The sequence below is a fragment of the Ambystoma mexicanum genome, chromosome 9, assembly GCF_040938575.1.
Source record: "Ambystoma mexicanum isolate Mex_15411 chromosome 9, UKY_AmexF1_1, whole genome shotgun sequence".
NCBI lineage: Eukaryota > Metazoa > Chordata > Amphibia > Caudata > Ambystomatidae > Ambystoma > Ambystoma mexicanum.
In genome coordinates, this window is record NC_090931.1 from 170,778,434 (window position 1) to 170,791,396 (window position 12,963).

Genomic DNA, 12,963 nt, shown 5'->3' on the forward strand with positions numbered 1-12,963 from the left:
TACTATTCCCAACAACTTACCCTAATGGGAGGGACTGGGGCTGCAGGGGTTGGTGGGGCGCTCACAACAGTCTGCTGAGAATGTAGAACAGAAAAAGGAGTTTGCACACAGCCAGTTGTCCCCTGGCACCAGTGGCGGGGCCAGGGGAGGCGGGGGTGTCCCTCCCTGCTGGATCCCCCCTGTTGCACAGTGCACCTCCAAGCCTCCTGCTGGCCCCCCTATTATCCGCCTCCCCTGGAACCAAAGGCTGCCACCGCTACGGTCTGGCGCTACTGCACGTGCTGTGCACTGTGGGCTCTGTGCACAAAATGCTCTAGTAACATTCTCTTTCTCCAAGGAGTTCTCTACCTCATTTGCACTCCATGTGTGGTCCTCCAGATGTTTGGAACACACTTCCCATGACTTTGCTGGCTAGGGGTTCATGGGGGTTGCTGTCAAAAATCTTCTAAAGTGCCAGGAAAAGATTACCCAAAGGCTAGCCGACGTACCCTGGTCCCTTCAGGGCAACGTTTCTATGAATATGGTTTGCTTGGCTTCAATGCACCCTCTGCTGGAGGAGTCCGGCATTACAAGTACTCTGACTTCCCCTCCCTCGCGCAAGCACTTTTTAATTCAGGAAGTACAAATACACTCCTGTTCCTTTCAATGATACTTTTGCAAACGTGTTCTCCTCTGCTTCTCAGAACAAACCCAGACGACCAGAGAGATGATATTGTAGTGGAAATGAAAAGCGACAAATTGCCGGAGGAGGCAGAGCTCCTGCAAGAATCCAACAACGGGGAGAAGAGGCCTTCGAGTGACCAGGTGAGAACGTCCTAGCAGCGGCGCCATCTTGAGGTTCGTCGCCGCCGGGCAGGGAATCCACTGCAGTACAGCAGAGCTGAAAGGTCCAGACCCAGCTCTCGGAAAAACGGCTGAAAAATGTGCTTGGTTCGTGTGCTGTTGGAATTGTCTGGCCCGCCTGCTAAACAGTTGTTCTATTTTGCTTGATCGCGTTGTGAATGTTAAGGTTCCTAATGGAATGCCCCTCAAAATGGCTTAGGAAAGTATTCATTTCTGTCAAAGGCATCCCATGATTGCAGTGAAGACTTCGGGTGTGCAGGAAAGATCGCAATCCCATATAACATATTTTTGCTTTTTGTGCCTACAAGATTGGACGAGGCATTCTTAAAGTTGGTGCTGTAATCCGTGCTTTAAAAAAAAAGTGCCAGTGCCCAAATATTTTGTAACACTCCTGGGACGCTGCGGGTGGTTACGACTGCTGCCACCACCCACAGCTGCTCCCCACAGTATCAACATATTTGAGGTTGCGCTACAGCGTGCACCTGCTTATTGTGATTAATGGCATAATGGCTAATCCCCCACACTAACGTGAGATGGGGGTTTAGATTCTATTGAAGACAAGGAGGCGATTATTATGCATGCTAATCTTTACTCTGAAACCACAGCAGCAAAGAAAAAACTTTACAAACAAAAAAGTTTAAAACAGAACTAAACAGAGTTCAATGTCAATGCAAGGGGGAACTCCCCAATCCATCATGGAGGACAGGTCATGCCCTGCAGGAGGCCAATGAGCAGGGACCCTTCCTTATATAAGTCCATTACTCTAAACCCAACCCCTCTTTCTGTAGCTGTCTTGAACCAGACGTCCACTGCACAGATCAGATGATAAACGATGAAGGCAAATCCAGCGAAGCTCTCGTACCACGCACTCCATAACTTGAAGCTGTGAGCCACCCTCCTGCTCAAAATCTCAACTCGTAGCTGTAAAACAAGCAAGAAGGGTGGGTGGATGGGAAGACCAACAAACCAAAGACTGTTATTTCTTAAAACATCTGTGTACATGCGTGTCATAACTGTCATATCATATCATACCCAGGGTGGGTGGGTGGGATAATAATCGCCTCCTTGTCTTTAATAGAATCTAAACCCCCATCTCACGTTAGTGTGGGGGATTAGCCATTCTATGACAAGACAGGAGGCTCATATTATGCAAGTTCAAAGCCCTTGCATCTTACTAGCACAACATCATCAATACCATAGACAATATAATAAAATAATAGGAGAAGAAAATTATTTAAACACTTTCATTAGATCAACCAACTGGCCGCCAGAGAACTGCCCAAGACTAGGCTGCTTTAATAACTGTCATATAAGGCATAGCCAAATCCCCTGCAGACCAACAACTGGAAGATGTGCCAATTCCTGCTTTCCTTACAGGTCACCAAACCCAACTGGTTAAAAGAGGGGAAACACTGAACCAAGTTTTCTACACTAGTAGGATGGGCCATCTCATGCGTTAAAGGAAGATATCGCATAAAAGACAGGGCATGTTACATAACTACACTGAGGAACAAGTGGGAAGACAAACCTTCATAAAAAGGTAAAATGGGAGTAAAAAGGTCATTTATTAATCTGTAATAGGACGACCCATCCTGAGCGGAGATGAAAAGCAATAGACTTAACCCACAATTGTCTACAGACATATGAATATAATAAAGAAGGTATGTCTTCTGGAGGCGGAAGCAGAATGGAAGAGCAGGCCCCACCTGACCACTAACATGCCAAATTACCCAGAACGGAGACCAACAGACCACCCAAGCTACTGAAGAAGGACTTTGCTACCATGACAAAGGCAGATATTTACAAACCTGACCTATAAGAGTCCAAACTTGGCAAAGAGAAAAATGTATCTTATATCCAACCACTACCATCATAGTGAAATCTGAACCCCTTTGCAGATGTGCCCGATCTTGTACCCTCCTCCATGGTATGACTCCCCTAGAGGATCATAAACTAACCGAAGGAGGACCCTCTAAATTCCAAAGACTCAACAAGTACTCTAAACTGTAAAGAACTGATCCTTAAGCAGTTAAAATGAAGTCGCTCCCCAGAAGAGCACTATCCTCTACCTTATGCAATTTGAAGAACCCTTGAAGCTCCCAGCACCCAGAGCTGGCACCTTATTGCAACCAACAATCTCCTGTGAAAACAATAGGTCTACCTGCCATGCAGGAGACTAGGCGACACAAGTCAATAACTAAATATATATATATATATATTTCTGAGGCTTGTGGAATCTGCTTAGATCACATGCTGTGCATAGGCCGACATCTAGTGGAAGCTGCGGAGTATTACAGTTTGTTTTTCGAAGTCGAAAAATGGGCGTCGACACAGGGCGTGCCAGTAATACTATCCCTAGTGTGACGTCCCCTGTACCCATGATCCCTCACGCGTCTAGGATCCCCAGATTGTTTTTTTCCGCCATTCTGGTCGGAAGCACTTCAGCGGAGTTCCCTGGCTTTGCCATATTTTCACTCTAAAATAATTCTAATTTGCCCCGTTTGACCAACCTTCGTCGATCAACATCTCGACGCCGAACCGGGGAGGAGATCAACGTCGAATACCCGACGGATTGGGCCTTGAGGCTTCCGCCTCGGCTCGGGCCTGGGCCGCTGGCCTCGGCCCTACAAGTAGGGAGAGTGGGGGTGGTACACTTCCACACTCGACACCTTATTACCTACACACACTTGCCCGCTGCCCACAGGCGCGTATGGAGGGTACGCCCTTTCAGTTTTGCCCCAAGTGTAATAAGAAATACCCTTGGGTAGATAAGCACGCTACGTGCAACCTTTGCCTACCCAGAGACCACCCCGAAACGGGTTGCAGGGCCTGTAGTAGGTTTAAGGCCAAAACTCTTAAGGACCGCTCCACCAAGCGTTGGGCCCACCACGCCAAGCTAGCAGCTATGGAAGCGGAGGGTACCTTCAGCGACGGCAGCGACGCCGAACTTTCGGACGGCGAGGGCACCAAGGCGTCGAAAGACAGCCGAACGCACGTCCCCGGCCTCGGAAGGTCGTCCGTCCCGGCGACTATGGGGAAGACCCCCGGCGACAAGAGCGTTACACATACACACGCTAAACACAAAAAATCCACCCGAGATTCGACGTCGTCGAAACCTCGGAAAGAGGCACAGAAGGAGCGGTCCGAAAGGACGTCCTCTGGGCGGTCCCGGTCGAGGTCGCCGCACGACGTCAGGCAAGCCTCCACACTTGCACAGAGTGCCTCGACCATTAATATCCCGGAAGATCAATCGTCCGGAGACGATCACGACTTCCACGAACACGACTTCCACCCCCAGCCTGCACCCCAGGGAAAGGGTACTTCACTTGGGAGTAAGGAAAGCCCAGTTAGCTCGAAAAACATGGATTCCACCTCCGATCCTCGACGCCAGGCGTCGAAAGATAAGGGAAAGGGGAAACACACTTCCACCCACGGGGAAGGGGGTAAACAGCAAAAGAAACAACCCTTGCAGTCCTCCACTACAAAAGAACTGACCAAGTCTTCTCAGGGCCAATCCAGAGAAAGTCCCAGCAAGGTCACCCCAAGCTCAAAACTCTGGTCATGCGAGGACATTGACAGAGTAATGTCAAGGATGTCTTCCTTGGCAAATTTTTTCGACAGACACCCTGAACAACTACTAGCGTTAAACCCTCAGGGAGATTCTCCCTCAGGGTCAGGGGACCCTATCCCCTCAAATAAAAGACCCCGGGTCGAGATACCATTTAGGCCTTTAGACCCCATCGAGGCCCAACCCTTTTCTTACCTCTTCCCTACAGACCAAGGAAACTCTTCCCTTATAGAAGGTCAGGAAATTGACACGCCAGAAGATCCTGCAGGATCAGATTATTACGGCGAAGACGAGGAGGAGCCAGAAAATAGCCCAGATATTTTCAGAATGGACTCACCAGTCGAAAGGGAAGCCCCAGTGTCTGATTCACCGATAGATAATCAGCCCCTCCTTAATGAACTGCTCTTTCGGGCAGCTAACCACTTCCACATAGACACACAAGGTGCCCAGGAAGAAAGGGACTTTGCGGAAGAACTAATAGGGGAAAGGAAGCCAGTAGCCCAGACCATTCCCATCCTAAAATCTGTTCAACGCAGAATAGCACCATCCCTTGTCAACCCAAACCTGACAAGACCTGTAAATCCGAGAGTGGAGAAGCTGTTTAAAGCAGCCCAGTCGGACCCCCTATATATTAGAGGTCAACTTAAGCCAGACTCTCTAGTAGTAACCAACACCCGCAAAAGAGCTGGTACACCATTATCTTCCTCTGAGGCTCCCCCCGACAAAGAAAGTAAAAAACTTTATGGTTTTGGCAGGAAAGTAGCTTCCACGGCAGCCTACCAAGCCAGAATCGCGAATTCCACCACACTGTTGGCTAGCTACAACTGTCACCAGTGGGAAGAAGTGGCAGCACTAATAGACTCTGCTCCCGAACCCCTTAAAAGCCAGCTAGCTCGCATTTGTGCGGAAGGTAGGAACGTGTCAGGCTGCACTGTAAAAGCAACTCTGGACGCCGCTGACAATGCGGGTAGACTTATAGCAGAGGGGACTGTCATCAAAAGGCATGCTTGGTTGAGGCAGTCGGGATTCAAGGCAGAAACACAAGCTGCGCTCTTAGACAAACCAGTGGAAAGTGATCTCCTGTTTGGGAAGGCAGTCGAGGACGCTCTAAAAAACGCTAAGGAGGAATTCGACACCCTCAAATCCCTTGGCCAATTAACTACCAAACCACCTAACCAAAGAGGGAATGGCAATTTTCGTCGCTCCCGCGGCCAAAATTCCAATAGAGGAAATAGCTACTCCCACACCCAGGGTACACAGTGGAACACCAGCTCACAACAGTCTACCCAGGCGTATGGTAGGGGTAGTAAAAGAGGACGCGGTAGAGGCAGAGGCAGCCCCAGTAAAGGAGGAGGCACGCCTCCACCAAAGCAGTGACGCTCAGTTCAGGGTCCCTTCCCATGCAACCCCAGTAGGGGGACGAATATCAAGTTTCACCCAGGCATGGGAAGGGATAACATCCGACAGATGGGTGCTGTCAACAGTATCCAATGGGTACTGCATAGAACTACTGCAACGTCCCCTAAACCATCCTCCAAGACAAAAAGTCCACTCTTTACAACATCAGAAGATCCTCCTCGAGGAGATCGCCATTCTGCTACAAAAGGACGCAATAGAACTCGTCCCGGGACACCAGGTAAACAAGGGTATCTATTCAACTTACTTCCTTGTGCCAAAGAAAGATTTAACAATGCGCCCAGTTTTGGACTTACGGCCTGCCAACAAATATGTCAAGCCCCAAAAAATTCCGTATGACCACACTACAAGAGGTAATCCCACTCCTAAAAAAGGGGGATTACATGGCAACCTTGGATATGAAAGATGCCTATTTTCATATTTCCATGCTCCCGGCGCACAGAAAATACTTGCGCTTCAAGGTGGACAGTCGCCACTACCAATTCAAGGTACTGCCCTTCGGGATAGCTTCAGCACCAAGGGTATTCACCAAGGTACTGGCGGTGGCAGCTGCACACCTACGCAGGGAGGCAATCCCAGTGTACCCTTATCTGGACGACTGGCTCATAACGGGGGAAACCCCAGGAATCTGCAGGTCAAACATTCAGAGGACCATCGACCTCCTCCACGAATTAGGCTTCTCCATCAACGAGAAAAAGTCAAGTCTGGTGCCAAGCACCTCAAAACAGTTTCTAGGAGCTATCCTAGATACTCAGAAAGGATTGACCTTCCCGTCGGAAGAAAGAATTCGGAACATACTTCTGCAAATTCCGCATTATCAGTCAGGTCAACAGATAACAGTACGCAAAGCTATGCGGTTACTGGGCATGATGGCGTCATGCATTTACCTGGTCCCCCACGCGCGTCTGCGCATGCGTCCCATGCAGGAATGGTTGGCGAAACAGTGGTCTCAGGCAGGTGGTCAGTGGGACGATCTAGTGGTCGTTTCGCCAACACTAGTACAAAACCTACTCTGGTGGACAAGAGAGAATCTCGCAAAGGGGAAACCCTTTTACGATCCCGAAGTACAGGCAGTGGTGACTACAGATGCATGCCTGACAGGGTGGGGAGCTCACCATCTCCACCACACAGCTCAGGGTCTCTGGTCTCACTCAGTAGCCAAGAACCACATCAATCTGCTAGAGCTTCTGGCAGTATTCCGAGCGCTGCAGGCGTTCGAGCCCCATCTACTAAACTTGTCGGTGCAGATCAGGACGGACAGCACGACAGCCATGTTCTATCTGAACAAGCAAGGAGGGACTCGTTCGCCAAATCTGTCCAAGCTTGCCCAGAAAATATGGATATGGGCACTCAGACGGAACATCTTCCTGTCATCGCAACATGTTCCAGGGGAGCTCAATTCCCTAGCGGATGCTCTAAGCAGAGACTCCCTCCCAGTAGAACACGAATGGGTCCTTCACAAAGACGTAGTAGAAGATCTCTTCTCTCAGTGGGGTTTCCCCACTATAGACCTATTCGCCACAAGCGAAAACAAACAATGCCCAGGATTTGCATCCAGGTTCCCACAACCGGACTCCCAGGGGAATGCCCTGTGGATGAACTGGTCAGGGATGTTTGCGTACGCTTTCCCACCAACTCCTCTCATCAGGAAGGTGGTGTACAAGATGAACAAGGAATCGATGACGCTCATCCTAGTTGCTCCCATGTGGGCGAGACAACCATGGTTTCCACACCTACGCAGGATGGCGGTGTGCGAGCCCATCAGACTCCCAGCCTGGTACAACCTTCTGTCCCAGCAACAAGGTCAAACAGTGCATCAGGAACCCAACTCTATGAACCTAGCAGCATGGCTCCTGAAGTCATAGAGTTTGGACATCTCAAATTACCACAGAGGTGTATGGACATTCTAAAAGAGTCCAGGAAACCAAATACAAGGCACTGTTACTTTGACAAGTGGAAAAGATTCGTTATCTGGTGCCAGAGTAAACAAATCAACCCGGTTGATTGCACTCCTTCCAACGTTGTAACATACATGCTCCACCTGCTGGATGCAGGGTTGGTTTTTAACTCTCTGAAAGTACACCTGGCAGCCCTCTCAGCCTACACCACATCCCATAACAAGGTTTCGTGGTGGAAAGTACCAGTGGTTAAAGCCTTCATGGAAGGAGTAAAGAGACTTCACCCTCCTATCTCGAACCCACCGCCAGGATGGGATCTCAATGTGGTGCTATCTAAGCTCATGGGGCCCCCCTTCGAACCCATGCATAAAAGTAGTCTCAAACACCTGACTTATAAAACGACCTTCTTAGTAGCCATTACCTCCATAAGAAGGGTCAGTGAAATTCAGGCTCTGTCAGTGCAAGATCCTTTCTTTACTATCCACAAGGACAAACTGGTTTTACGCACACACCCTAGATTCTCACCAAAATTCATATCCAAATTCCATGTAAACCAGTCCATCGAGCTTCCGGCTTTCTTCCAAAACCCACAAAGCTCAGCTGAGGTGAAACTACACACCCTAGATGTGCGTAGGGCGGTCTTATACTATGTAAATAAAACCAGACCGCTAAGAAAGACAGATCAACTGTTTGTCTCCGTAGCTACAGGCAGAGAGGGGGATCGCGTCTCTAAGGGCGCTATCTCAAAGTGGATTATCAACTGTATACAGCTGTGTTACTCTCTTTCTAAAAAGACTCTGCCTTTTACGCCAAGGGCCCACTCTACCAGAGGCATTGGGGCCACTCTGGCTTTCATTGCAAATGTTCCCCTTGACACCATTTGCAAAGCGGCTACTTGGAGCTCTATTCACACTTTTACTCAGCATTACTGCATTGACACTCATTCCAAGGCAGATACACAGGTGGGACAAGCGGTTCTAAGACACCTGTTTGCTCATGACCCTTCTCACATCCCACCTCCTTCTTCTGGTACTGCTCGCTAATCTATGCACAGCATGTGATCTAAGCAGATTCCACAAGCCTCAGAAGGGATACATTACTCACCGTAATCGTATTTCTGATGCTTGTATCTGCTTAGATTCACATGCGACCCACCCTTCCTCCCCTCCGAGAGAAGGCGCATGGTTGCTTGTAGTCTTACCTTTCTGTCTATCTGCTTGGACTATCTGTACTCACGCTACTCCTCATGCTACCTCATGTCAGGAAAAACACAATCTGGGGATCCTAGACGCGTGAGGGATCATGGGTACAGGGGACGTCACACTAGGGATAGTATTACTGGCACGCCCTGTGTCGACGCCCATTTTTCGACTTCGAAAAACAAACTGTAATACTCCGCAGCTTCCACTAGATGTCGGCCTATGCACAGCATGTGAATCTAAGCAGATACAAGCATCAGAAATACGATTACGGTGAGTAATGTATCCCATATATATATATCCCAGCCCTCTGGGAAACGCACTGACAGACATGGATGGGAGATTAGTAGCGCTTCCAAACCCCTCTATCCCACCAAGGGAAATTGAACCTCCCCAAAGGAGGAGAACCCTTCCCCACTTATCTAAGGAAAACCTTGCAACCCAAAAGAAGGCTACCCCGAGGACCACGCTAAAGCCTCGCTTTACACCCTTAAAATAAATAAATACACTCTTGCACTTCCAACCAACCCCCTGACCATGAAATGGGCTCAAATGAACTTATGGAAATATCAGGCATTAGCGCAAAGGAAGTAAACTGACGCGAGGGAACTGCTCAGTGCGAGTCTGCACTGGTCACGAGTCTGAATTCCTGTAAAGGAAAAACAGAAACTATCGGGTATACTCCAAGAGGTGTAATATCCTGATGCAACCCTCCCCAAGGATGGCGGGAAGGGGAATGAGGGGGAAAGCACTCTGGGGTAATTATCATGCCCCGTAAATGAAAAGGTTGTGAAAGCATATTGGGACCACTGCCCATCAGACCCAGAGGTCAGAGTCTCTGCGTGTTTTGTGAGGCTGAGCTGGCCACTAAGGTAATCAGGGAAGGAATATTAAGCACATTACCCATAGCAAAATAGCACTTGTATAGTGCTACGAACCCTCAGGTATACTAGTATTACTCATCACTACTACCACCAGTGTGGTGTGAGGTGTTTATTCATCGGTTGCAGCGGGATAAACGACTGATTTATACCCTTCCAAGATAGGAACCTGCATCAGTAGGCTGATCACGGGTGTGAAGGCAGCACTCCATTCGCTGCACTGTAGAAAATATATATACATAACAAAAGAGGCTAAACAACTCTCCTGAGTATATCGAAGCCTTGCTATACTCCTCTAGCAGAGGAGAAATTGTAACACGCTGCCAGACAGACAGCTGAACAATAGGCCAAGCTTTGGGAGGAAGCCCACGGGGCAGGCGCCAGAAAGTTATTATTTGGCAACTCACCCACCTGAAATCAGCAAGTGCTTCCAAACATTTCATCCAAGCAGAACATGGTTGTCCAACGTGTCATGCAACAAACTGAACAGTTACCCTCGAGCTGGCTTGTCTCCGCCAATAGTTCAATAGTAAAAGAACGTCCAAATGGGACAAATAGTAAGGGAACACTTCCCCACTAAAGAGAGCGTCAAGCCCTGCAGACCTCAAAAGGGGCATAAAGTATCATTTTCTCCCCTCATGTCGAGAGAAAAACTCTCTGCAGCTTAATCAGCACGAGCATTGGGTGGAGCAATTGTTATTGGGGAAAGCAAAAACCTAAGGAAAGGACTGAGTTGTCCCAAATCTAACTAAGGTAAAGGGCATCAGAATTTTTACTAAGACGAAGGTTAACACCATAGTGATGGCTAGAGGGAAGGTACAACCCCCACATGAGTCTGTTATAACCACCTCCTCGCAGTCTTTTCTTTAAAGAACTTAATAAATAAATATAAAATATAAAAAATATTTAAAAAATTGAAAATATTTAAAATATCCAAAGAAGAGGGGTTACGCCCTCACAAGGGTCCGAACCCCTGGCCCTTATAGAAGGTGATACTTACTGTACTATCCGGGTTACTGACAATTCTGGAAACGCAAAAGTGCTCCAGTCAACACTTAAACATATTGCTTATCAAAGAGTACACTGAGTAAGTGCACCTCAACTGCTCATATGCACATAATATAAAGAGTAAACCTAATAAACATATTAAACAGAAATAAACCCCAAACAAAGAAAACATGGCGTTCAACTTAAAAATAAATAAAGAGGACAGCTGCCCGCTGTAGAAGTGCTCACTAAAGAGCTTCACCAACTACAATAAGGCCCTAGCGAGCCGCCTCGCAGCCGGGCCCCAAAACAGGCAAAGCCTGTAACCTCCTGACTTCATACGCGAGCAGCGTATAAAATGGAAACAACACACACGCGACGCGCGTGAACTGATTGACCTGCAAGGCCAGTTTAAACTGCCGTGACGCGCGCCGGAAGAAGCTGAGCTTCTTGAACAGACCGCGCGCGTCACAAAACAAACTGAGGGAACGAGCGTGCTGGCTCCGGGGAGACCACCGCTTAACCAATAAACAAACCCTCTCTTGAGGGAAAAACATTTCGCGCGTCGCCGCCCAGTTGTTAAATGAGGAGGGCGACGCGACCAAATTAAAGTAAACAAGGCGCGAACGCCGTTATAGAAAGGCAACAAGAAGCCATTAACGAGCGGAATGCTCCATACGGAGCACTGCTACAATGTAACACTCTGGACTGGAGGAAAGCGTTCGAGCGCGAACGCGACTTTCAGTAAAGTAATGCAAACACACATGAAATGCCCATTTCTCCAGAACAGTGTTATAAATCACCAAAGCTCTTTCAATATTATTCAAAGAAAAAACTCTAAACTCCATAATTTCACACTAAGGCAACAACTAGGAGGAGTAGACTTAGCTGTGGATTTCAGCAGCAAAGAAAGAGGGGTTGGGTTTAGAGTAATGGACTTATATAAGGAAGGGTCCCTGCTCATTGGCCTCCTGCAGGGCATGACCTGTCCTCCATGATGGATTGGGGAGTTCCTCCTTGCATTGACATTGAACTCTGTTTAGTTCTGTTTTAAACTTTTTTGTTTGTAAAGTGTTTTCTTTGCTGCTGTGGTTTCAGAGTAAAGATTAGCATGCATAATATGAGCCTCCTGTCTTGTCATAGAATTAAGGTGAGACTAAGACAATAAGTGCTGGGGCTCAAAAATAAGAGCCAGGCCTGTGCCCTGGCAAACACCCCTAAAAATTAAGCACTGGTGCTGTTCTCGAGCACTCCCCACAGGTGGTGTTGTGCAGATTCACTATTCGTGCAATAAAAGGGTGTACCCATGTGTGTTCCGATTTAATGTATTGAACTGGACCAAAGGGAGTATTAGTACATGAAAGTGTATTTTTTTTTAAGAACCAGCAGTGACAGTCTTAGTCTTGGGAGGATAGCTCAGGGGCAACGTGTTTGTTTTGAATGCAAGACGAGGCGGAGCAACACAGGTTCGATCCTCGGGTCCATGCTTAGAAACCTCTGGGTATTAAGCGCATTATAAATAACCCATTACAATTACCACTAAGCAATCTAATGGTTAAATCATTAAAAGTCCAAACATGGTAACTTTTGGTAAGTTACTAAAGCATGGATGATTTAACTAAATGGAAAACCCACCCATTTAAAAAAAGGAATATACGTGTTATTGGGGAGGTAAGGTTTCTACAGCGCCTCATTTGTGACCTTGTGGACCCCTCCAGAACACTTGTACATGGATCCTTGAACAAATAGTGATGAACATGTGTGCAAGGCACATGTGGGGGCACCAGGGTTAGTGGGGGTGACTCAGGTATTTTGTTAAAGATGCAGGGTTTGGACACTGGTCACTTGACCGGTTCAGATTCTAGGGGCGAAGGAGCTATGTTTTGGGTAGAAGCCGAGAGATGCATTTAGGGCTAATGGCGGGTGAAGAGTGGCACTGATCGTCCGTCTCTCTAGGCCTTTCGGGTGAGGCCAGATTATACCATCTAATGGTCCTTAATTAAACGAGTGCCTCTCTCATGGTCAGTTTTTAGCATCTTTTATAAAGGTGAGGTACTTTGGCTGCTCTCTCAGGGACCCAGTGAGAGTATTACAACATTTTGGGCCTTGTATCCTAGGGTTGTGGAGGGTAAGGGCATTCCCTGGTATTTTTGTTAATTTCAACTTTTGTG

The 12,963-nt window shown here is 47.9% G+C and overlaps 1 protein-coding gene across 5 annotated transcripts in view; it reads left to right on the top strand.

Moving 5' to 3' along the window:
- Nucleotides 1–12,963, top strand: part of MCAM (melanoma cell adhesion molecule) — a 222,496-nt gene that overhangs the window by 206,545 nt on the left and 2,988 nt on the right. For all 5 annotated transcript variants that reach the window (XM_069614367.1, XM_069614368.1, XM_069614369.1 and 2 more), the window contains one exon: nucleotides 684–804. In XM_069614367.1, the coding sequence (XP_069470468.1) occupies nucleotides 684–804 (121 nt within the window). The remainder of the gene's footprint in view (nucleotides 1–683; nucleotides 805–12,963) is intronic.